This window comes from Eretmochelys imbricata, chromosome 2 (genome assembly GCF_965152235.1).
Source record: "Eretmochelys imbricata isolate rEreImb1 chromosome 2, rEreImb1.hap1, whole genome shotgun sequence".
Lineage (NCBI taxonomy): Eukaryota > Metazoa > Chordata > Testudines > Cheloniidae > Eretmochelys > Eretmochelys imbricata.
In genome coordinates this window covers 4,254,435-4,280,499 of record NC_135573.1, presented here as the reverse complement: position 1 = coordinate 4,280,499, position 26,065 = coordinate 4,254,435, and the positions used below count along the sequence as shown (strand labels likewise).

The following is a 26,065-nucleotide window of genomic DNA, read 5'->3' as shown; positions in this document are numbered from 1 at the left end:
TAGACAATACTTAGCACTACAAAGCAGGAACTAACAGCACTAGACAATACTTACCCCAGATGGCTAGATGGGTCACCAAGGCAGCAGAATTGCCAGCCCCTAGGTGAATTGTATATGCTGGTTTGGACTGGGTTCAAGAGGCCCAGCAGATAAAGTTTGGAGAATTGTATAAAGTGGGCAACCTATGATAGTGGGTTGAGGCGGGTGGGGGGTTATTCTCACTTGGTCCAAGCAGTGACATGAGACTTTAGCCAAGGGGTCAGACTCCGCTGAAAGGTTGAGGGATGGACCCCTGCCAGGGGCTCCCTGCAGAAGATGGGTGACACGTGCTAAGACAGGCAGGCTTTCTCTTCATGTTTTCGTTCTGAATAAATCCTTTCCTTTATGAAGCCTGGCTGGGCACAGGATCACCCGGTCATAGCCCCGGCGGAGACAGGACATCAAGTGCTGAACTATGCCTTACTCAGTTGATCACAGTGAGTTGCAAGAGGAAATTACAGTCAAAAGTCCTGGTGTGGAGGGAGAGGAGCGTGATTGCCCTCCCAGAGAAAGGTGATGGCTACAGGCCTGAGATCTGAGTGAGGGCCCCTCCCTGCCCCCACTCCTGCTGGGGAGTGGGGTTAGGGCATAGGGGTTTCCCCTGATCCCCAGCAGGAACACTGGCCTCAGGACCCAGACCCCGCTTCCTGGCAGGAGGGGCAGGCAGGTAGAGAGGGACAATCCCCGGCCCCCTGACCCCTCCCCAACAGGAGCGCCAGGCGAGTGGAGCAGGTCAGGGTGTGCCCATTTTTCCAGGGCCCCCCAATTGGCTGGGGTCCCTGGGCCTGGGTGCTGTTGGTCCAGTGGCTGATCCGCCACTGAGTGTGATAGCGGTGTCCGTCCAGGCCACACATGCCCTCTGTGCCTCCTCCTGCTCCCACAAGAGGGCAGAAAGACGGGGTGGACAGACCTCCCTCCGTTCCTTCACAATTCAAATCCCGCGTTGCCAAGGTCTCCAAATGGAGGCCGGGTTGGGGGAGCCACATGGACTACGACATCCCAGAGAACCACAGTGCTGTGGGGCAAATAGCAGTTCCCTGTTACAGTGTGGATTCTGATCTAGGCGACTGGAAAGTAGCACCCTCGCTGGATGGTGGGAGGGAGGCGTTTCAGCTGTCAGTCACACAGGGATCGAAGTACTGCTCTCCTGACCTTGGTTACCACGTCTACAGCATAACACTGAACAAAAGGCAGTGAGGTGCTCCACAGTGCAACTAGCAGAGACTGGCCCATGCCTGATGCAGGCAAAAGATGCCGCTGATGGAGCAGATCTTGTCACTCGGACGGGGAGGCTTGGCAACTATCCAATAGCAGGGGAAATGCCCCGTGAGATCTACTTAGAGAGGCTCTGTGATGAGATGGCTTGGCCAGAAATGGCCACAAAGAGGCAGGTAGACAGCCTGAAGAAGGGAGTGGTGTAGTTAAGCAAAGAGAGCAAACTCTGGCCATGTTCAAAGTATATAGCTTCTTTTCTCCTAGCGCTGAATGCAGCTTCAAGTTTGGCAGGCAGGGTAATTGCTCGGTTGAGGTGGAATTCTGAGACCACCCTGGAGCTGAATGTGGAGTGAGGTCTCACCACCACCTTGGAAGGATGCATAAAGTAGCCTGGTTATGAGATCGTGGAGCTGACAAACTCTCCGTGCAGAGGTAACGACAGCCAGGAAGGCAGTCTTGATGTCCAGGTGGTGCATGGAGCACTCTGACACTGGTTCAGAAGGAGGCTCTGTGAGCTTTAGGACAGTGTTGAGGGCCCCTGGGGGCTGTGGCTCTAACCAGCAGATAGATACGGAAGAGGTTCTTGAGGAATTTTGATCACATCGGATGTGAGAAGATAGAATTTGGCTGTATGAGTGCGTGACATGCCGATATTGCTACATGATGGACCTTGAGAGTTAAAATGCTGGTTTCGATGGGCATCCCAACCAGTCCCTGTGGGGTCTGTGACAAGGGTCAACACGGAAGGCAGGGATAAGAACGGCCTCCCTTTTGTACGTTCACTGGCTCTAGCCACTATATGAGCTTTCACAGGGTTTGAGGTGGGCCTCTGATGCTCTTGTTCGTGTGACGTGCATGGGAAGCACACAGTAAGAGCCACATGTGGTCTGGCAAGCGGTGTCATGTATGTACACACCAGCATGCGGCCTAAATCCCAGACACGCACACACTGTTGCTGGATTTAATTTTCGGTAATTTGCCATCGATTGGAGAGGCTAGAACCTGGCCTCTGGGAGGTATGCTCCTGCCGATCAGGGATGGACCATGATGAGCCCTGCTTAGGAGAAGAGGGAGAGAACACAGGCTAGCCCTTTAGTTGTGGTCTCCGGCTGGGACCTGCCTCTGACCAGCAAGTCAACTAGAGATGGATTTTCTACCTCCTTACATGCCCAACCAGGCATACGGTTTGGTGAATACTTTCCATGCCACGCAGTATCTGAAGGGCAGAACCCTGTTCCGGTCAGGGTCGGGCCTCACTGTGAATCTGAGGCACTTCCTGAGGGAAAGGGGGCAGGTTGATGGCTACGTGGAAGTACCAGCGGATCGGACGCTCCCCACGTTCTAGCTCACTGCCATGGGCGATAAGAGAAAACAGAGGGAGGGTTGAGGCCGTTCCACCCTTTCTGCCCTTGTTCAAGAGCATGGGGTCTGGGGTGCACACATAGCCCCAACGGGCCACCGGTCTCATCCACATGAGGTACCTGCACACCTACAACAGCTCCCCAAGCACAGAACCCCCAGTGGCCACCTCCACCCCACAGGGAACAGGAGGAGGCAAAACACAGTAAGGAAAGAGATTTTACTTTCCAGTGGCTGAGTGTGTTGTAAACAGTGAAGAGTCAAACAGGAACCTGTGACCATAACAGCCAAGTGGCAAAGGGCTCACCCAACACAGTGTTGTCAGAATATTTAGCCAAACCGTGCCTCATAAGGTGTCATATGAGAAGTGGCGACATGTTGGTCATTAGAACCACTGTGTGATGGGGGGCTGACAGCCACTGAGCCAAACTGTAAACCCTGGATACGCTGGAAACCACTTCAAGCCAGAGGGCGCTGCTGCACCCCCAGCACCCCTAGTTCCAGCAGCTGTGTGTAAAGAGGTATGTACGCGTGCTGGAAACAGGTTCCTAACATGTGGTCCGACGGAGCAATCTGAGTAGCATGAACAAACAGGTTTGTCCTAGACAAGGGAATGTGGATGTACAAGTCTGCCAGCGTCAAGTTCGTAAGCCAGAGACACGGAAAGTACATCTACAGCAGCCGTTCTCAAACTATTGTACTGGTGACCTCTTTCACATAGCAAGCCGCTGAGTGAGACCAACCCCCTTATCAACTAAACACACTTTTTAATACATTTAACACCATTATAAATGCTGAGACAAAGTGGGGGTTGGGGTGGAGGGTGACAGCTTGTGACCCCCCCCATGTAATAACCTCACGAGCCCCTGAGGGGTCCCGACCCCCGGTTTGAGAACCCCTGGTCTACAGTAAACACCATGATCAAACCAAACGAAAGAGACTAACTTTGTCTGGGGATACGCTTCAACCGACTACATTTCAAAGGGCTACCAGACTATAAGGGGAGAAGACCCTTCATTATCCATCGCTTAGGGAATGTCTACATGGCCATTCAACAGGCTAAGGGGCTGTTTAATTGCAGTGTAGACATTCAGGCTCCAGCTGGGGCCCTGCAAGCGGGGAGGGTCCCAGAGCTCAGGCTCCAGACCAAACGTCTACACCACAATTAAACACCCTCTTAGCCCAAGCCTCATGTGCTCAAGTATAGACATACCCTCAGGGATATAGGGATCAGCACCCTCTGCTTCTGTGAATGCTGGACCCTCTAGCCCAGTGGTGGTTGATCCTAGAGGATCTCCCAGTCGATCGCGTTCTCTGGCGGTATAGCATGGCTGCTGCTAAGACAGGCTCCCTGCCTGCCCCAGCCCCACGCTGCTCCCAGAAGCAGCCAGCAGGGCCCCCAGGAGCAGGGGGGTCTCCCTCCATGCGCTACTCCTGCCTGCAAGCACCACCCCCACAGCTCCTATTGGCTGGGAACAGGGAGCTGTGGCCAATGGGAGCTGCGGCCAATGGGAGCTGCGGGGACGGTGCTTACAGAGAGGGACAGCACACAAAGCCATGTGCCCCCGCCTCCAGGGGTGTGTTGGCCTCTTCCAGGAGCAGCATGGGGGGGGGGGGTGCAGGCAGGGAGCCTGCCTTAGCGGCAGCCACACTACACCGTCAACCAGGAGCCACCGGAGGTAAATGCTGCCCGGCACGAGGCCACACCCCATACCCCCTCCTGCACCTTCCCCCCAGCCCTGCCCCCCCTCCCAGAGCCAGCATGCTCCTCCTGCACTCCAATACGCTGCCCCAGCCCAGGGCCCCCTCCTGCACCAAAACTCCCTCCCAGAGCTTGCACCCCCACCCCCGGCTCAGCCCCAGCCTAAAGCCCACACCCCCTCCCAAACCCCAACCCCAGCCAGTGAAAGTGAGTGAGGGTGGGGGAGAGCGAGCGACAGAGAGGGGGGGATAGAGTGAGAGGGGCAGGGCTTTAGGGAAGGGGCAGGGCAGGGTAGATCCTGGGTTGCCCTTAAATTCAAAAAGTGATCTTTGGTGTAAAAAGGTTGGAAACCCCTGCTCTAGTCTGAGAGGCAGGAAGCTTCAGGTAAGTGACAAAATGGCAAAGATTGTAACTTACTAAAGTTAATGTTTAGTGCCTAGAAAGCAGCTGTTTTTGTTTGGTTTGTAACCAGGTCTGTCTCTTTCCCTCGCTCAGCATCACTCCAATCATTGTTCTTTATTAATACAAACTTATTCTTAGTTTCACTATAAACCACCTCAGTGCCGTGTATTAAGGTAAAGGGCGTGTCCTCAGCGAGCCAAAAGGCTAGTGTGTGTGTGTGTGCTGTCTCCTTGAGGACAGGGGACTTAAATTCTGTCAAGGTCTCAGGGGAGGCACTGGACGCTGCAAAGAGATGTTTTATGGAATGCGGGTTCACTGAATGGTACCTTTTATTTTTAACATTTATTCAGTTTAAGGCAAGTGGTCTTTTCATTTCTAAAGAAGAAACTCTTCACCCAGAATGTGTGTAAACGTTCTAGGGAACCGACGAAGACACTAAGTTTGATCTCCGCTGTTGAACAGACACTGCCCCAGAAAGTTGGGAATAAGTTTTCAATACAAGAGTCAGGTTACAAATATGATTCTGAAAACAAACCAACTTCTGAGCTACTAAATGCACCTGAGACGATTAAAATTTAAAGAAATGTTCAAAGATTCAGAGATTTCAAGGCCAGAAGAGGCAATTAATCATCTAGTCTGACCTCTTGCATAGCACAGGTCACAGACCCTGATGCAGTGATTCCTGCAGCCAGCCCATAGCTTTTGGTTGAGCTAGAGCTGTTCTTCTAGAAAGCCATTCAGCCTTGATTTTAAGACTCTAAGTAACACAGAATCCACCCCATCCTTAATGGTCAGTTACCCTCACAATTAAAAATTCTTTTACCTTTTTGTACTTCTCTCAACCTGGACAGTGAAAACAAGCCAACTGGCTCATTTCTCTCTCTTTTTGGTTTCACACTGTAGCTTTCACGCACTAACTTTGGGTACGTTCTTCAGAGCAGGGGCCACATGTCTCCTTGTTTTATGCAGCACCAAGCACACAGCGGGGCCTTTGCAATCCAAACATTTAATGGTTTGTCAGTCGCTGCAGGGGAAGCGTTTCCATCACATGTTTAGAGAGAGATTTCGTGGAAACTTTTGCTACATTTCATGATAGCTCCACAAAGCAGACTGTGGGGCTCCAATCACTTGCCTCTATGCCGTTTACACTGTACTTGTGTTTCTGAAGACCCTGCGAGACCTCCCCTGGGATCTGCAGGCAAAGTGGAATTGTAAGAAATAACGGGTTTGGTTCATACAGATGGATCTTTGAGTAAGAGGTCAGTTTGTATTCTTAAACTTACAACTGAAGATTAAACTGCTGCTCCCGCAAGGAGCTCTGTGCAGAACCCCACTAGGAGCCCCCTGGCCACAGCTCATTTCAGGATTAGTCATACATTTCCCGTTTAGATGCAGCCCATAGGGTTTCTTGTACCTTCCTCTGAAGCAGCTGGCACTGGCCACCATTCGACAGGATACAGAATGAGTCCTGGTCTGATGCAATTACTGTGATCCTACAAATTAACTATAAGTTAAAGAGAATTAATAGCCTTAGACTTTAAGCAGAGAATTTCCTAATCAATATGTCTGTGATGAGAGGTTGATTCTGCTTAGGATGAATCTGCTGTTTCTTAAACAACTCTGGTCATGATGCATGAGCCCAGAATGGACTCCAGCTCATTCTCCCATAGCTGGGATGGCTCTGCACTACAAACACCCCCTTATTGTAGGCACTGAAGTCAGAAAGTGTGACTCCGAAGCCACACAGCAATCAGGCCCATTGAGGAAAGTGCCGTTTTCACAGAAAACTCTGGGAGGGACAACATAAGGAGATACGACTTCCCAAAACACACGGTAGAGACCGTGGAAGAACAGCATCAGAGGACAGCTGCAGATCCCAACGCTTAAGCCACACTATTACTAGAGTAAAACTAGGCACAGCCTTGCTGGATGTCTTCCCCCATCAACGCCTCCCCTTGCATTTCAAATCGGATCAGAAAATCTCCTTCCCGTCTGCGCAGGCCCTGTTTGGGGATATGTTTGCCATACGTGATGGAGCTGGACTGCCCTGTAGCTACAGCAAAATCATCATTCAAAAAGGATTAGACAATTAAATAGAAAGACCCAGGCCCTAAGAGCGCCCAGGTCTTTGTGCAGGTTAATTCAGGCTTGCAGCACCGGACTCCTGGGCTTTGCACAGGTGCAGTTTGCTGCTGGACGGGAGGATGGAGGCAGGGCAGCTCACCGGCTGGATCGGCGCAGGTCACTGAGGAGAAAGTGCAGCTTCTCAGTCACAGCAACCTGCGAACAGAGGGGAAACGGGAGGAAGCCAGTCAGCGCGTTTGCTGAAAGATGCCGCTCTTATTCTCTTATTGTCCCATCACAGGCTGCGAGGGACGGAGCCTTGTGTGATTACGATGAAGGCTCCCGACTTGCCAGAGACCCCAGACGATGGGCAGGGAAGAACAACAGAAGGAAAAGGTCGGGTATATAATCAGAACCGGTGTCTCTCATCACAAAGCAATGAACACACTCTAGCCAGGAAACACTTCATCCACCAGTGACATGCAGCCACCTCTGCAGTGGAACGGGAAAGCCATTTAACAGCATATAGCAGTGCTGTGCAGCATTACGTTCAGAAGAAATCCTGCATGAGCTGAAACTGCAAAGGGTGTTTAGGGAGACAGAATGGAGAATGCAGCCAGGAGTCCAGGATTAACTCCCACAAAAAGTGCCAGGGGGTCTTCAATGATCACAGGTTGTCAGGACCTGTTTTACATCCCCTCTGAAAGATGTCACGCAGAGGCACACCACCCTCTAGTGCTGCAAAGAGAGGGGACAGCATCCTACTCCTTCCTGCAGCACACCGCCCCCTAGTGCTGCAAGAGGGCATTACAGAGAGCACTGACACGGGGGAGAACATCAACTCAGCCATTCATGTCGCTCCCTGAAGCGTAGCCCTCCCGAGCATCGCACAGACAGCAGGGTTCAGAAGGAAGAGCACCACCTGGAGCCCCTGGGTGCTCCTTGGAAGTCTCCGAGCCAAGTACTGATCAGGCCTGCCCCTGCAAGGCGTGATCCCCGGTCGAGGTGGAAGAGCTCAGATCAAGAATGCCTTGCTGTTGGAGATGGCCTGTGCACACCAAGTTGGCTCACGTACCTGGTAAGGCTCTGGGTCCTGGAGTCTCTTGTGCGCAGGGCTGAGCAAGCTCAAAGAGGCTTGCGCATGGCTCTTGACTTCCAGCAGGCTGGGAAGAGCCTGGCAAACCTGCTTGGAAGGGGGGAGGAGGACAGAAGGTCAAAGGTTTGTATTAAAAGCAAGAGCTGGGTCTGAGCAGAATAGGGGCCTGGATCCAAGATGAGTCTGAGTCTGCAGGAGTTCAGAGCTGGGGTTTGCTTCTCCCCACATCTAAGATTTAATGTTATGACACTGCAAAGGCAGAATAAGAGGTGGTAAGCGTAAAGCGCCTCGTACACATTAATTCTCAAATCCCCTCCCCCCCCAGAAGGTTTTATCCCCGTGTAGGGGGGAAACTGAGACACAGAGAAGGGAAGTGACTTGTCCAAGGTCACCCAGCAAGCCAGAGGCAGAGCAGAAGAGAGAATCCAGGACTAAACCTACCAACTACATGGATGCTGCTGAAAATGAGTCATGAACAAACCCCCTAAGCTGTGCATGAGAAAGTCCTAGCTGGGGCATCCCAGTGAGCCACTTTTGACTGGCTGCTGTCCTCCCACAAAGGCGAGGAGGTCACCTGCCTTCCCCCAAACACGTGCTGCCTTTCAAACCAGAGCATGGATCTACTGTGAAGAATGCCCTACGCACAGCTCCAGTAGGGGCTGTTCAGCTCAGTTTGCCTGCAAGGCTCTCTACAGCCAGAAAACAAAGACACACCAGAGTCAAACATATTCGCAGTTCCCCAGGGCACCCGATTCCTGATCGGCAGAACCACTTCCCACTGGGAACAGCCTGGGTGCTGCCAGAGAACCAGGAGGAGGGTTGACTGAGCTGTTGACTTTCCCGCACTATCCCTTTCATCCAGACAACTCCCAAAGGCCTATTCGGATGTTTACACTCTCTAGGAACTCTATAGACAGCTTCCCATCCAAAAGCAGCCACTTCTGGGGTGGAAGGTGGCAGCTGTCCGACTGCGCAAAGCAACACTACCCAACAGCGTAGGACAGGAAGTGATTATTACACTCAGTTGAAAATGGGGGGGGGAGTCTAGGTGAAGGTAATGTGAACACCCAGGTTTAACCCCTTGACTCCTGCAATTTGTGCCAAGCAGACAGGATGTTGATTTTCTCCCCCCTATGACAGATGATGCAGCATCCCCTAGTATCTTGCTGGGGCAGTACTGATTTGAAGGGAACAGCGCCACTGACCCTGCAGTACTGGAATATTTCCCTAGAGGTTTCTCATTCAAGTACTGGCCTGTGCGGCAGACTGCTTAGCACCGGAGAGTCAATGGGATCACAGCTGGAGGGGTCCTGGTGGCAGGGGAGCCAAGAAATCAGCTAGGCCAAGAGAACAGCTTGCAACGTGGTCAAGGCTGCAGCAGCATGGCGGCTTGCAAGGAGGAAGGGGAGCGCGCCTCTTCTTACCTGTCCATCTTTAAAGTAAGTGCGGTGCAGGATCTCCACAGCCATGGGAGTCACCCTCCTGGCCTCTTCACTCCTCCCCAGCAGGCGGACAGCCACCTCCTGCCCCGCCCTGGCTGGGGGCTCCTCCTCCAATGCCATGAGATCCATAAAGGCAAGACCTGCCAGGAATTGGAGGCAGACATTAGCTGCCCGGGGGAGGCGTGTGCGCACGCTGGGGTTCAGAGCAATGCTACCCCTCGTAGGGGAGCTGTGCCAGTTTAGATCCAGACCAAGACCGTGGCTTCATCAGCCGGTGTCCCCCGCCTGACATTCAGACTAGCTCCTTGGCGGGTGAGAGGGTGCACAGCTGAGCCGTGGGGAGGGGGGCGGGGAGAGAGGTTGTAAGCAGGGGATGTTGCAGGATCTCCTCATTCAGGTAGGGAGGGGAGGGGGTTACATTGCCGCAAAGGTCAACGGTCCCAGGAGCCGGGAACAGCAGCTTTTCCAGACGAGCCTCTGGGGATCCTGACACCTACAACTGCCCTCAGCCACAGGCTCCGGGAACAACTGGTGCTTTTAGAAGCTGAGCAAACTGCAAGGACAGGGGATGCTCAGCCCAGGGGGCAGGGAGAGAGGAGGGGCTCCACTTCAGCAGCCTGGGCTGGTGAGTAGCCAGAGGACTTTACCCTGGCCTGCAGAGGTGGAGCCTTCCCAGTGGCAGGAGAAATCCCAGCTCAGCAGAATTCCCCTAGGGCCCCAGCCCCAGACACAAGGCCAGAGGGAAACAGGCAGGCGTTTAGGTTCGATCTGGGCTGCGACAGGGAAATGCTGGGCTCGGGACCGGACGTCCCTGGAGGCTGCTGTTCTTAGTCCACAGAGCAGGCACAGCCTGGCTAGCAAGGCAGGCTTCCCTGCAGCACTGTACTCTCAGTCCTGAGCAGGAAGGACCCACGTCCAGGGGGAAGGGCCAGTCGATCCCGGGCATTCTGCTGGGACTGCCAGCAAGGGGGCTAGTATGGTTGATGGGGCGTTTTAAAGATACCCTTTTCAATAGTTGCCAATTTGGTTCCATGTGGTAACGGGCGTCACTACTGCCCTGAGCCAGACTCAAACCAGGGACCCCAAGCAATGGCCACCTGTCCCAGCTCCAATCCTGCCCCCCAAATCCGGAGCCAGGACCTGGGCGTGTGAGCTGTGTATGTTTAAGACACGGCGTCTCAGGTCTCTGGGGGACCAGCCTTTAATCAGCCAGGTCTGTAGTCTCAGGATGTTGCTCTCATTTTGCAGGGCAAGCGCTGGGTCAGTGTCTCACCAGTGGCATCATAGAGCCTGTACACCACCTTGCTCCCTGGGATGGTCATCTTCTCTTCGTCTTCAGTCAGTTTCAGCTTGGGGCAGCCGTTCACCTTCACCAGCTACAGGAGGAAGGCGCAAAGATGAAAGGATCCTCCATGCCTATCGCATAGGAGATCTCACTCTACGGCAAGCAGCAGCTCAAACCAGTGCCCAGGGATTGTCCTGAGACTCCGGCAAGTAGCTGCACCTGTGGCTAGAATCCCTGTGCCCCCTGGAGACAGCCCTCCATTCTAGCCAAAGGTGTGTGTCATGACTTCCATCCGGCCTCAGCCCATTGCAGCAAGCCTATTGTTTCTTAAGGAATCAGCTCCCCGCTTCGTTTCTGGGAGGTGATTTACATAAACATACAAATGTATCAGACACAGAGTTCCGGCCCCAAAATTGAGGGTTAGTTAAAAACTGCAATTTTACAAATTCTACTAACAACAAACGTTCTCGTGAAATTATTGTTTTAAAATGGAAATTGTGGGGTTTTTTTTTTTGTATTTAATCCTTCCCCTGCAGCAGCATCTGCCATTGGGCATTGCAGCCTTCAGGGCTTGTGCGGGATGCTCCAATAGTAAACCTGACGAATCCAGTTTCACTGCCCAAGTCCAGTGCAATACCGAATCAAACAGGATAAGAGGCAAAATGTAAATGAGAATTTATAAATGGTTTCAGCTTTAATCACCTAGTGTTAATGATGGAACAGGGATATGTGTGTGTGTGTGTGTGTGTGTATATACACATTATATATTATGTGCACCTGTTTCTTTTCTCAGTTTACCCTAGCATAACTCTACTGCCTTGGGCATAAACTCGCTATGAATAAACTGAGGCTGGAAATGAAAAGAAAGTTTCTAATCTTCAGAGGAGTGAGGCTTTGGAACAGCCTGCCAATAGGAGAAACGGGGCCAAAACCCTAACTGGTTTTAAGACGGAGATTGATAAATTTGTGAATGGGATGATCTGGGGGGGGTTGCCTGTGATAGCAGGGAGCCAGACTCAGTGGTCAGAGGGACCTTTCAGACCTATGCACTATGGTCCTTACTCCGGATTCATACCCATGTAAATGAGAGGAGAATCAGGCCCATGATTTTTAACCTGGCAGTCTCTCTTCAGTCGTGTCAACAGGATGTCCACCAAAATAATTCCAGCGAATCACAACGATGTGCACTCACACAGAGCTTTCCATCCAAACATCTCAAAGACTTTACAGCAGCTCACACGATCACATTTTGCATACAGCGAGCCAATGGTAAAACTAGGACAAGAGCCCCGCTCTGAAGCCCGGTTCCCTTTTCTAACCTCTAGGCCACATGGCCTCTTTCCATTCCCTATTAACGAAAGTGGAAGAGGAGTCAAGCTATTTGAGAAAACATCAACACCCCCTCGATCACACAATAAACCCAGACAGGCATTGCAGCCTTAACAGCTGGTATATCATTGTTGCCAGTTTCGTCAAGAAGCTGCAGGTTGGTGCAATTGCTAGGTTTGCACTGAACTCCAGGAGGGCTAGGATTCTGCTCACTTGGGGGGCAGGGGAGAACGGAAGAGTAATAGACCTGTGGATGAGCTCCTATTGGACCATCCCAGCAAGAAGGTTACCTTGTAAACACAGCCCAGTGAGGGCTGCAGTGGGCACGTCACCAGGTTGGTCCCAATTCCGATCATGTCAATTTCATTCCCCTAGAAGAGGAGACAGATGACAAGGAGTTGGTATTACCCTTATTACTCGTTGACTGCATCGCGGCAGTGTCTAGCAGCCTCAGTCCTGCCTGGCCCAGGACCCCACTGCGCCAGGTGCTGTACTAACTTGCCCTGAAGAGATTACAACCTCTCCCCTTGCTAGCACATTCCCTCTGAGGATCCCGAGTCCTTTACGGACATCAGCCAAGCCCCACAACACCCCCTGGGAAAGGGGAGTTCAGTGCTAAAGGCCACACAGTGAGTCAGTGGCAGAGCTGGGAGTCAAACCCAGGAGACCTGGACATCCCCCTGCTCTAACCACTGGACAATTCTTTCTCCCTTGTGCTGTATGAAGAGCCTCCCTCTACTGGCTGGCATGGAGCTGGGACACGGCTCACAAAGGTAGCACCCGATAGCGAGAAGCTCCCCGCTGAGGAAAACAGACTCCCATCATCTTCCTGCCCAAGTCCTGGACCAGCCACCTCTGCCCTCCCTTCTGTGATCACAGGGTCTCTGGCTGTTCCCCATCTTTGGGAACATGGTCATTGAATAGGAACATGGTATTTCTGGCCCCAGAAGGCTTCCCATTGGGTTCCCAGAAGGGTACAGGCAGGAATAGTGTTTCCCATTTGGGAGCAGAGCCTTGGGCCACTAGCCTGGTAGTCGTGGACAGTGGCAAAGCCTGAAGCTCCAGAGGATTGCAGACTCCCACCCCAAAGCCGCTGCTGGCCAATGGGGAATGTCCTGCAATCTGCTGATCCCTGAACCACGAGGCCTGATTAATCTCTCTCACCTTGCATAGCTACAAGTTCTTCCCTAAGGGCGGGGAAGGCCACAGGCTGGTCGCAATCAGGGAGCAGCACATGCCCACCTGGACAGCTCATGGGAACATGCAGATTACGGGCTTGTCTGCCTGTAGGAAACCAGGTGCTTCTCTATCTACCCTGTTAAGAACCCTCCCGTTCCCCCATGTCTGAAGGCAGCAGATTCATTCTCTTCACTCCTCAGGCTTATCTACACACAGTTATTCCAGAATAGCTATTCCTGATTAACACCACATGGGCATGCTCTTATTCCAAGCACTTTATTCCACATTATCTTAATCCATTTATCAAATGGATTAAATTAATTCAGAATAAGAGCAACTACATGTGGAGTTAATCAAGAACAGTTAATCCACTTAAATTCACACCCTGCCTTAGTCTGGATTAATTTTCATGTGTAGACAAGCCCCTAGACAGTTTCACAAACAAGCTGTAGCTTGAAACACCACCTCCAAGAGGCAGGTTAGTACTGGGACCGGCTCTCAAGTGGGGTGCAGATAGGTTAAAGGGCATGACTATGATAGCACAGCACACAGTAGTAGCTGCCAAATTCATTCCACCCGTGACAGCCTGTTGAGAACCCAGGCATCCTGGGGGCGCTGTGAACTGTGCCAACAAGGAGGATAAGCCCCTCCTACCACAGCTAAAACCCTGGCACCAGCTGAGTCCATCTCACCTCCTGCATTAACTCCTCCAGGCTCCTTTCACTGATGTCATTGCTCACAGCAATGGGGATGGTTGCAAACCAGGGAACCTGGAAGCTGGACACAATGGAAGTGAGTTGCTAAAAACAGCTGCAGGATTCTTACAAGGGACAGGTGCCCCAGCAGGGTTGAGCCTACAGCACAGGGTGGTTGAAGCTTTGCTAGATCTGAATCCTGGAGGGTGGATGAGAGTGTGTGTGTCCCCATCGCAGCTCTCAGCCCAGCCAGAAATCTGGACAGTTTGCTCAGTTTATAAAAGTTCCCACCCCCCACCCCTGGGCACCCTGAAAACTGCCCCTGGGATCTGAGAGTCAAGCTGGGCTCTTTCTGGTTTGTGCAGCACCACTGATCACAAAGAAGCTGCAGGCCAAATTTTGCTTTCGGTGACATCTATGCAACCCCATTGTCTCTCATGGGGTTCCACCGAGGATAGAGAACCTGACTCTGGGACCGGGAATCAGTGAACAATTCATACTGAAACATAAGCCATAAGGGAATCCAGCTGCCTTGCTTCTGCAGTGCCGTCATCGTCATCATCCTTTATGACTAGGTTTGGTCACATCCGAATCTCCTGGATGCTTTTAAAACATGAGAGAAAGGCGCTGTCTCTGCTGTGCAGCGCTTATAAACTACAGCTGGGCTGGGAGCGGTAAGGCAGTGGGGGGGTCCAATTCTTGAACATCCAGCCCAGCGGACAGACAGACAGACGGAAGCAGTTCCATATCTGAGTGAAGTGACACGGTGGCAGCTAGCAACAGGGATTCACTCCTTTTGGTTGGGTAAGATCTGACTGCTCATCTGACTCTTACACATGGTGAGTAAGGAGGGGCCATCATCCAGGGTCAGTAACTGCCCCCACATAGGAGGCCCTCATGCAGAGTCTATGTAAAGGGCTCTGTCTCTCAGCCTTGCAAGGGAGTTCCCAGCAGAAGGGTAACAGCGTCTGCTTAGCAGCATGGCACTCACTTGGCACTACAGGTCTGGAGTACCTGGCGAATCTCCCTCGCCTGCTTGCCGAGATCGCCGCTGTCCACGCGAATCCCTACCGCGCGGTATCCCAGCTGGTTCAACGCCAGCGCCACGGCACAGAAGTTTGGGATGCCACTCCTGCCAACAGCAAGGAGGAGGATGGGTCCAGCTGGAAGAAAGGCCTGGGAACCCCACTCTCCGCGACATGGAGTGGCAGAGATGGGCCAAGCAGGCTGTGTTCGGGTCAGGGGCAGGAGGCGATTTGAGGTTCCACATCCAGATCAAGGCAAGGACAAAGAAGAGAACAGGAGAGAGGGACTCCCCGGGGCAGCCAGTACCAGAGGCTCTGCAGCATCATCAGATGCTTATCCCCAACGTGTGGGAATGGAGGACAGCAGACCACGCAGAAGAGACGGAACACACGGGCTGGGTCCTAGCTGGGTTCTCTAGGAGACCGCAATGCGCTCTAAGACATCGTCTCAGAGATCCTGCGTCTAAACAGCTGCCCTGGCATTGCTTCCCCCTGCCCACTGGGACCCAACCTGAGCCCGTTCGCCATCTCTGCTCCCGCAGTCAACGGGACATCACTTACACCGGTCACCGTGGAATCCAGGTGCCGTGCAACGATCATGAAGCATGGAGCATGCTCAGAAAAGGCCATCGCCACCCCTCGGCTCCTCACCCCATTATGGAGTAAGTGTCCACCAGCCCCTGGAAGTTGTGGGGAAAGGCGATGGCGTACGACACGAAGGCAGCCAGCTCCCCGTGGTTCACCCTGTCATGGGGGACTCGCAGCGTCTGGCACACCCGCTGCAGCCACAACTCAGCAAGGGGCAGGAAATCCACTGGCTCATCTCCATCCAGGGGCTTCAGGGTCTGCATGGGAAACAGCACCTCCATGCTACCAATCACCAATCTAAAATGGCTGCTTTCGGTAGGGCCTATAAAAACACATCTCGAGATTCCTCAGCCCCCTGCTGGCTCTGAAGCACAAACTCAGTAGAGATAATTCCTAAACGTAGGCAATGATGATTCACAAAGGCCATTCAGCTATGTCAAAGTGACCAAACTGAGGGGGCTGGTGGCCGCTGCCGGGAGACCATGGGGTGCTCCTCATCTGTGTGAAGCTAGAAAGACTGTGACCACTGTCGGTTTTGAAATCCACAGGTGGGGTCCCAGGGAGACTATAAGTCCCAGCATGCAATGCTCCAAGGAGGCAGTGGGATGGTTCACGGTGCTAGGCACCGATAACATGCCCATCACCCCAGCATCTATTCCGGTGCTTGGCTCCGCCCCCTCTCAATGCCGTGCGAAGTTATTAAACAAATCCCCCCTCCTCCCGGGCAGGGACACGAACCCGGGGCTGCACCTCCATCAGCGACGTGAAGGACATGACGTAGGAATGGGCCACGGTTCCCCGCACCGGAACCCCGTACAGCTTCCCTGCCAGCACGTTGCTGGTCCAATCAAAGCCTGGAATGGAGAGATCGGGGGCACGTGGGCGAGGGGAACGCAGACTGAACGGGAGCGAAGGGGATAGGGAATGCCCTGCCGCGAGGAGCTGGCACGCCTGGGCTAAGCTCACCCCCTATGTAGGAGTACTTGGATGCAGAAAGGCCCCCATCCGGGCCTTGGGCACGTCGCAGCCCCAACTCCAGCAGCTTCTTGTCTGGGCCAGCTAGCATCCGGAACCGGGCAGCGTTGGTGGCCACAAGGCTGGAAAAGGAAAAACCCCAAATATTCCCTGAATGCCAACCCCAGCTGCACACCAAGCAAGGCCCAGGAAGGGCCAGGCCCTATGCCCATGAGCTCCTTGCTGACGGGGGCAGATGATGCAGGGACACGTGCTGGGTGCCTCAGAGGGTGGATCAGTTTGACTAGACCACGTGGGAGCCAGAGGGCCCAGACCGGAGCTGCGGACGGATCAGATTTAAGGATTTTAGTTACGGGGGGAGTAATGTGGAGCCATATGTGCTTGAAGCACTAGGCAGCCCCCTGGGGGGTCAGGACGAGGAGGGTGCTGTGGGGGAGAGGGACACGGCTCCAGAGGTCAGGGGCAGGGAGGGCGAGATGGATGAGGAGACCTGAAGGACACGTGGGAGACTTTGGAGCACCACAGCCAACGGGAGAGGGAAGAGCAGAGATGCAGCCAGGGACGAGCACACAGACACACGTGCTGCCCTTGTGGGGGGCAGGAAACGTTCAAAAGCGGCTGGAACCCTTCATCTACCACCCAGCACGTGCTGCCCCAGGGCCCTATAACCCCAGTGCCCCCTACCCAGGGTGTGCCACCCTGGGGCCCCTACAGCCCCCACCGAGCGCGTGCTGCCCCAGGGGCCCCTACAGACCCACCCAGCGCGTGCTGCCCCAGGGGCCCCTACAGACCCACCCAGCGCGTGCTGCCCCAGGGGCCTATAACCCCAGTGCCCCCTACCCAGGGTGTGCCACCCCGCTGCCCCTACAGCCCCCACCGAGCGCGTGCTGCCCCAGGGGACCCTACAGACCCACCCAGCGCGTGCTGCCCCTGAGGCCCTGAAAGCCTCACCCAGCACATGCTGTCCCAGTGCCCCCAACGCAGCACATGCCACCCCAGGGGACCCTACAGCCCCCACCCAGTGCATCGCCCTAGGGTCCTGGGGACCCTACAACAAACGAGCAGGTGCTGCCCTGGGGATGCTACACCCACAAAGCTGCGTGTCCCGGAGCCTCTCACCTGGCGTAGTTGACCAGACACAGCAGCGTGGTCTCCAGGAGCTGCACCACCAGCAGTGGCCCCTTCACTTGCAAGAGCGGAACCTGCAGGGGAAGAGCCGTGGGGGGGGGGGGGTTCATCCCAGCTCATCTGCTTTCCTCCCACCAGCCCTGCTCCCTGGCCCGGTGCTTCAAAGCCACACCCAGCCCCCACATCTGGCCGACGCTCTCACGGGACTCATAGCCACGTCTTCGCCATGCCAGCAATGCCCCGCAAGCCACTGGGTTCCAAGCAACGGGCCCCATCCCGGGCTAGGACTGGGCCGTGTCACACAAGGCCTCCCCACTTCTCTAGCACAGCTGACTCCACCACCATCCTCAGTCACCCTGGCACAGCCCCACATCTTTGGCTCCTCCCTAATCCCTCCCACCCCATGCCATCAGTGTCTCCAGCCTTTCCCCTCGACTCACCCACCTCAATCGCCGCAGCCTCCCTGACGCCCACCCCGGCCCCTGCTGGCCCACACAAGCCCCTGCGGCTGCGATCACCTTGGAATTTCTCTAGCATTTCTCCTGTAGGGGCTTTCAGATTTTAGCTGTAGAGGATCCTTAGCTGGATATACCAGCTCTTATAGAGAACTTTTTGTCTGTCAATCAGAAAGCCCTTTACAAAGGTCAATGAATTCTTAGACGTTACTCCGGCTGGGCTTCTAAGACTTCAGGAGCCTTGGGGGTCTCCTCCCTATCAGACAGAGTTCCAGTACAAGGGGGAACATCTGGCTGGAGAGAAAGGAAGGCCCCCCCCAACTTATTAAATCTGGTTTTACTCAATTCTCCCTTGAACTGATCTTCAGTACTAGGTGCACAAGTCTGAATCCTGGGCTCTCCAGGAACTGGTGGACATCCTCAGATGGCCTGCATAATCCTCTTAAGGTGCAGAGATTCCTTTCTGTGATCTGGGGTAACTCCGTCTCCTCTCACTAACATTCAGTCCTCAGCTCCTGCCGAACAAAGTCTGGAGACCTTTAACTACCAGGCTCAGCTCCCACCTTGAATATTCCTGCATAGCTATATAAGGGCTAGTCCATCAATCATTCTGCATTTCCCTTCTCTTTCTGTAGCTCCTCCTTCTAGGGACCTTTCTCTGACTCTTTTCAGAAGCCTCCATCTTCTCCAGACTAACTCCTTCCTTTCCTACATAGCATTCTTCAGAGCAGATATACCAGAGTCTTATTAAAAGACTCTTGTATTTGGAGAGAAATAGCCTTGCTTTATTTATTTAAGAACACTCCGTTCAGTGCACGCCTTAGTTTGCAGGACAAGTTCATCCGTCTGGTCTTGAAGAAACCAGTGTGAACTAAACCCAAAGTCAAGCCGGTTTCAGCGAACGCAGCCAGAATTTGATTGAACTCTCATTGCACCAGCTCTCACTCTTTTCCACTGGTGCGATGCACACGTGCCTATAGACTGAGACATTCAAACAGCGGCTGCATCCACACCCCGCCCACGGCGGAGGACACTGCCATTCCAGCACAAAGGGGCAGGACAGTCTCATAGCAGAACCACAGGATTTGGAATCAGGACTCCTGGGTTCTGTTCTCAGCTCTGAGCCCTGGGTGAACAATCAAACATACAGGTGAGAGATGGGAGTGGAAGAGAAGCCAGGTGAAATGCATTGGTTGAGCCACCCACATTATACAACAATAGTAACCCAGCTTGTATATCACACCTTTTACCAGTAGATCTTAAAGTGCTTTACAAAGGATGTCAGTATCATTATCCCCATTGCACAGATGGGGAAACTGAGGTACAGAGGGGTCATGTGGCTTGCCCAAGCAGGCCCATGGAAGAGCCAAAGATACAGATCCCTCCAATTTCAGTCCAATGCTCTATCCACCAGGCCGCCCTGACTCAGGAATAATTCACTTGGGGCAAAGACCGCCGGAGGGTTCTCAGCCTGCGTCCGTGCCATTGCTTTACACCGACAGGTGCTGCCGCTGCAACTAATGCCCACCGTGGCGAAGACGACGGAGCCCTCCGGTGCAGAGGAGACGGTGACTTCGGAGGCGTCCACGGTGCGCAGGTAATCAAAGAAAGCCTTCTCCGTGGTGCTGGGCAGGACCGACTGCAGGTACTCGATTTCTGGAAAGCAGCCAGAGATCGCCGTTCAGCCCGAGCGCTGAGGTGGGAGGAGCATCCCTCACGCCCTGGGAGAGCTGTCCCGGCAGCAGGCGGGGCTGTGGGTTTAGATGACGTCACTACCAAGGTCTCCCTGAGGGCAGGCAGGGAATTTTTTCCCAACCCCCATGTTGTTCACTAGCCCTTTACAGTCCCATCTGCCCTGCGAGAACCACCCCACTGCAGCTCCAAGGCAGGATAGCATAGCACAGACAAGCTCCACTGGGCTCTCGCCTGGGGAGCCATGGGCCCAAGTCCTGCTGCTGGGCTGAGGAACGACTGGAGAGGAGAGTTCACACCGCCGGTCCCAGCTCCACAGATAAGACCAAGCGCCCCTCGGGAGCAGACGGGACCGAGATCACGGGACTGAGCAGCTGGTCAGAGCAGCCACGATGGCACCCTGCCGGCAATGACTGTGCTCGGCCCTGGCTGCGGGCAGTGCAATTCTGATCCCAATGCAGGGCCTCAGTGAGCAGACCATGGCGGGGAGGATGGACATAATGCCCAGTGACGGCAGAGGAATGGCCAGAGCAGAGCAGGGCACGGCTCCAGCTAGCTCACTAGCTTGTCTCCAACAGCAGCCAGCACCAGCTGCTTCGGTGGAAAGTATAAACCCCACAGTGGCTGCATCTGACCAGAGATACATAGGGTCACCGAAACCCCAAACAAGAGAGACTCGGGTTTAACTGTAATCAGCTTTATCTGCCAGCGGAAAGCGCTCAGGAGCCATGGAGCTTTTTATGCAGGCGAATAAACTCTTTGCATTTCTGTAGCCACTTCCCTCCCAGGATCTCTACCTCCTCTACAACTACCCTGGAAGGAAGGGCAGAATCCTGGGGAAACTGAGGCATGGGGCAGGGACATGACTTGACCAGGATAACTCAGGGGATCAGTGACAGAGCCAGGAGTAGCACCCAGAGCTCTTGACTCCCAGTCCTTTGCGCTAACCACTAAGCAACCCTCCCTCTGAATCAAGGACCTGATGATGCCAGCTGGCAGAGGGCATAGGGGTACATAAGGGTTATAGCAATCCTCTTGGTCTGGTGTTTACACCCTAGTTCACCAACAAGCATCAGGTAAGGTCTCCACTAAAAGCCTGTGTCTCACACTGGTCATCACAATCCTTGCCAGATGTGTGTGTGGATAATATGCAAGGAGCTAGACATAGACATTGGAAATCATGTTCTTAGAGCAGGGGTGGGCAAACTATGGCCCAGAGGCCACAACCAGACCTCCAGATGTTTTAATCCGGCCCTCGAGCTCCCGCTGGGGAGTAGGGTCCGGGGCTTGCCTCAGGCCAGAAAGTTTGCCCACCCTTGTCTTAGAGCCTTGTAGTTAAAGGCAGGTCACCCAGCAGTACATGCCTTAAGACAGGTCCCACCAGACAGGAGGTGGGAGACATCTCCCTGGCTGACCCTTACAAGGGAAGTCTGTTTACACACTGAGTCAAACGCTATCGAAGAGACAGAGGGGATTTCAGGAGAGGAAATTAACCTTGAGCGGTGAACAGTGTGGTGGGGAGAATGATGCTGTTTACAGGTGAAGTACAAAGGACTGATCTAATAGATGTAGGGATGCAGAGGGGTGCTCTGGCCTCTGGGGAGAGGAGCTGCCGGCAAGCCATGGCTTCCAGCCCCCCCACACTCAGCACAGGGAGCCGGGAGGGCGAGCTGGCAGGTTTCTGATGGAAATCAGCATTTTGATAAATTGGCCTTTTTCGTCGGAGGATTTGCCATCAGCTCTGCGCCCTAGTCCTAGTGCAGAGCCAGCACCACAAGGACGTCCTTTGTATGTGTCTAAAGCTGGGGTCCTACAAACCGAGCCACCATCTTTCAGAGACCTTTGCTGGCTCTGCACCTCGGCCCCTGGCTGTAAAATTCACGTCAAGCTCGGATCTAAGTCGACCTGCCATTTCATTCGGAGCAACCTTGTTCCCACTACGGGTCAGGGTGACAAGGAACCCCACTGCCAGCGTTCACTAGGCTCAAACGCAGCGCCTAGTCCCTCTCTGACTACAGAACGTGGCATGGCTGTATTGCTGGTGAACGGCGCCAGCCCTGGTATCTAAAGTCCTTTCTGTCCCTGACACTGGCAGCTGGTTCCCTCCAACTCACTGATCTCCTCCCCAGCTCTACAGATCTATGGGTGAGATAAGCGTTTGTCCTCCAAGGCTAAGGAGGAGGCAGACTGTAACAGTGATTTCTGTGATGTGAACTCAGAGGCCAAACAGCCATCTGAGGGGTAACAGCGCTGGGTCACTACCAATCAGGAGTGGATTTGAACCACCTGCCTGGAGGATAAAGTCACTGTCTGTCATTACCAGTCCTGCCTGCCCTCTCCAGCTCATCTTCCCGGGCTAAATGAGCCAAATCTCCTGACATATAAATCCTGCCAGGACAACTAACCACCTCTGGTGCTTCCCCCTTGTCCAGCTGGCGAGGTGTCCAAAACGGGACATGGAACTACAAATAAAGGCAAGAACCGATGCCTCTTGTGATGGAGTTACTGATGCCTTAACACATCTGTGGCCAGGTGGCCATTCACGGCTGTCCTCTGCTGCAGCCATGGCTACTTGGAATGTCATGGTAACAGCAGAGAGACCAGTCAGGTCCTTCTGCTCCAACAGCACAGACCCCTCTCAGCTACAGAGAAGCTCCATTTGCTGTTAGCAATATAGGCCCCATGACACACATTTGGTCAGTGCTGATTCTAACTGCTAGCCAGTGCATAGCCCACATCTTCCAAGTACTGTATAAATATTAACTAATCCTAACATCTGTACAACAGCAGTCTGATGGGTGAAGCTGTGCTCTCTATCCAAACTCCACACATAACCCCAAGTAGCTGGATGTTTCAAATAAAATGACCAGCAGTGTACTAGTTAGCAATGCTAACATTGAAATCACTTCAGAGTTAACAGGACATTGCTCTGAATGGAGCAGTTCACACCTCTCAGAGCTTTCATTTCAGTCTCTCTTGTAAATGCAACAACATAGCACTGCAGCACTTTCAGGAGGTTTTCTTCTCCAGCCCCAGAGCTAGAAATATTGTTGTTAGTATTATTTTAAACAATTAAAGCTTAAATTCTGCAGACACTCATGGAGCCATTTGAGTAGTGCTAGTATCAGCCACTATCAGGATAGTCTCAGTCCAACTCCTGCTGGGAGGTAAAGAGGAACAGAAATGTTAAGTGACTAGCCCAAGGTTATTGAATTAGTCAGTGGCAGAGGAGGCGTTAGGTTCTGATATACCACAATACTAGAACAGAGGAACTCAGGAGCTCCTGCTTCCCAGACCTGGGCTCTGTCCATACCAATCTGACCACTATCCCATGCAGAAATGATGCTCCCATCACACCAGTCTGGGTACAGAAATTGCTTTGTCTGCCAAAAACATTTACTTCCTTCATAATCCTAAAAGATTCCTGCACTACTGTGTTTATGGTGCCCTATGCACCCATGGAAACCTTCAGTCTCTACAGCGAGCAAACAACGCTTCTAACTGCAGTACCCCGAGGGCTCAGCTGGGAACCATGGGAGGATGGATGCAACAAGCGACAGGACGAATTCTCAGCAGAACAGAAAGGCCATTGGGACGCAGCCACTATCCCAAGTCACAGCTGCATAGCCACTGCAAAACTCAGGAACACGCACTGACGGCGGCTTCCTCCAGCATGAATTTAAACTGGAAAGAAATGAGAGTGCGATGAACGTGCAACTATTCAAAGGCAGAAACAGGCCCCGGCTTACAGTGCCTAGAACAGAAGAGGCTTGAAATTACCCCAGATGACATTTTGTTTTCACACACAAGTCGTGTTTTTATAACTCATCATTTTGTAGCTCTGCAATGCAGAACATAAGGTGATTTGGACTGGACAGTGGGTGGGGGAGATGAATTAGGAGAAGGTTTGGGTAAAGTTTTCACAAGCACAAAAAGGAAATAAATCAGCTGTTTATTTGTGAAGTCCCTTGATTTGGGGCAGCCGAAGAGGGAGAGGAAGCCACACAGGAAGGTCAAAGCTGCAAGGTGGGATAATATTTAACAAGTGATAACCCAAGTCAAACAAAGACAGAGTTGTGATTACTGCTACTGACTGGCTATTAATTGTGCAAACACCGTGGGTGAAATCCTGGCCTCGCTGAAGTCCAGGGGAGATTTGCTATCAGCCAGGAATGAAGCCGGGATTTCACCCTCTCCCCTTCTCATTCCCCTGTTTGTCTTATCCCCCATGAGGCCCTGTTTTTATAGAAACATGGACTGTCACTGGCTACATGTTCATGGGATGCTCTTTGCAATAAAGCCCTGTCCTGGTGCTACTGTGATAAATGATGATAATAGCACAGCTTAGAGACAGAGGGAGCTGGCAAAGAAAGCAGTCTGGGCTGTGAGGAGTTAGAGAGTTAGTGAACACTGAGATCTGGTCTACACAGGTTGGCGCTCAGGGGTGGGAAAAATCCACGCTCCTGAGCAATGCAGGTTTGCTGCTTCTGTTGACCTGACTCCAGTCACTTGGGGAGGTGGAGTTTCTACACTGACGGAAAAACCCCTTCTGTTGCTACAGTCTGTCTCTGCACAATGGGATTATGCCAGCACAGCTATGCACCGTAGCCCTGGCCTGAGTCAGGGAAGAGGCAGTTTACAGGGTGACCAGCGTAGGAAGGTGGCACTGACAAGTGACAGGGAGGAGTGGCCTTATAAAAACCTAGAAACCTAGACAGAGGGCCCCATGCTCCCCCACTCCCTGGGCAAGCAACACTCGGAGACATGGTACAGTGTCTCTAGTAATGCCCTCCTCCCGGTAGAGGCAGGGGAGGGGAACGCAAGGGCTGTGACCCCGCTTTGTGCCACACAGGTGGAAGCCCAGGGGGTTTGTGGCCCACCCACCACCTGAGGCAAAACCTGTCCCAGCCATTTCCCCTAGCATCAATCCCCCGGCACGGACGTCCAGCTCCTAACACTTCCCTAAGCCACCCATCCCCCACCTGCCCCCAACGCTTCCCTGCCCCACCCATCCCCTGCCTGCTCCAAGGCCCCCGGCACTGCCCCTTTTGCTCCTTGGCATTGACCCAAACCTTGCCTGCCACTGGCCCTGCCCCTACAACTCTCGGGCACTGATGTCCAGTCCCTAAAACTTCCTTGCACTAATACCCCCTCCTCCGCCTGCCCCTAACGGTCGCTAGCACTGCCTGCTACCTGGCCCTGCCCCTACTCAGAGGCGCTGTTAGCCCACTGGGGGTCCTAAGCACAAATAATTTTTGGGCCCCCCACAACACATACTAAAAAAGCAAATAAAGTGCTGCCTTATGCTGCCCAGGGCCCTAAGTCTTAGTCTACTTATGCCTAGCATCAGCTCTGCCCCTGCTGCTCCCTGGCACCGACCCCTGGCCTGCCTGCTCCCCAGGCTCCCTGCCACTGCCCCACCCTGAGTACCCTCCCCCCCCAAAGCTCCCCGGCACTACCACCAATGATCCCCGACAGTGCCCTCCCACAACGCTCCCTGGCACTGCCCCCCACGCTCCCTAGCACTGCTCCCACCCCACCTGCCCCCCACGCTCCCTGGCACTGCTCCCACCCCGCCTGCCCCCCACGCTCCCTGGCACTGTCGCCACCCCACCTGCCCCCCATATTCCCTGGCACTTCCCCCCACACTCCCTGGCCCCGCCCCCACCCCACCGGCCCCCCCCACGCTCCCTGGCCCCGCCCCCACCCCACCGGCCCCCCCCACGCTCCCTGGCCCCGCCCCCCCCCCACGCTCCCTGGCCCCGCCCCCACCCCACCGGCCCCCCCACGCTCCCTGGCCCCACCCCCACCCCGCCTGCCCCCCCACGCTCCCTGGCCCCACCCCCACCCCGCCTGCCCCCCCACGCTCCCTGGCACTTCCCCCCACGCTCCCTGGCACTGCTCCCACCCCACCTGCCCCCCACGCTCCCTGCCCCCCCACGCTCCCTAGCACTGGTCCCACCCCGCCCGCCCCCCACGCTCCCTGGCCCTGCCCCCACCCCACCTGCCCCCCACGCTCCCTGGCACTTCCCCCCACGCTCCCTAGCACTGCTCCCACCCCACCTGCCCCCCACGCTCCCTGCCCCCGCCCGTACCTGGCTCGCGGAGGCGGAAGCCCCTCAGGAAGGCCAGGCACTCGCCCAGCCCCGCGCTCAGGGCGAAGCCGCCCTGGCAGGGGCAGCGGCGGAAGAAGAGCTCGAACTCGGCCGGCTCCCGCTGCCGCCCGGCCCGCCAGTAGCCGTAGGCCATGCTGAACTGGTAGAGGTCGGTGAGCAGCGCCAGCGAGCCCCGCCGCCCCGGCTCCATCCCGCGCCCGGCCCCGTCGCCTGAGGGCCCCGCACGCGCGGGGCGGGCGCCGGCTGGAGCGTCACGTGGGGGCAGAGGGGCGCCTGCAG

The 26,065-nt window shown here is 54.2% G+C and overlaps 1 protein-coding gene across 5 annotated transcripts; it reads right to left on the bottom strand.

Moving 5' to 3' along the window:
* Positions 1–5,022: 5,022 nt before the first annotated feature.
* On the bottom strand, positions 5,023–26,012 carry NAPRT (nicotinate phosphoribosyltransferase). Of its 5 annotated transcripts, XR_013345064.1 has the most exons (15): positions 25,766–26,012; positions 19,507–19,634; positions 17,515–17,597; positions 16,387–16,517; positions 16,159–16,274; positions 15,484–15,677; positions 14,799–14,939; positions 13,805–13,889; positions 12,224–12,304; positions 10,593–10,695; positions 9,302–9,459; positions 7,857–7,967; positions 6,942–6,997; positions 6,132–6,221; positions 5,023–5,909 (listed from the first exon to the last, which is right to left on the bottom strand). XR_013345064.1 is itself a non-coding variant. In XM_077809708.1 (14 exons), the coding sequence occupies exons 1-14, from the start codon at positions 25,974–25,976 to the stop codon at positions 6,218–6,220; spliced, it is 1,602 nt and encodes a 533-aa protein (XP_077665834.1). In that variant the 5' UTR covers positions 25,977–26,012; the 3' UTR covers positions 5,023–6,217. The 5 variants fall into 5 exon arrangements, 3 of the variants coding, with proteins under 3 accessions (XP_077665834.1, XP_077665835.1, XP_077665836.1); XR_013345063.1 differs by having other exon boundaries at positions 6,001–6,997; XM_077809708.1 differs by having other exon boundaries at positions 5,023–6,221.
* Between the last annotated feature and the right edge of the window lie 53 nt (positions 26,013–26,065).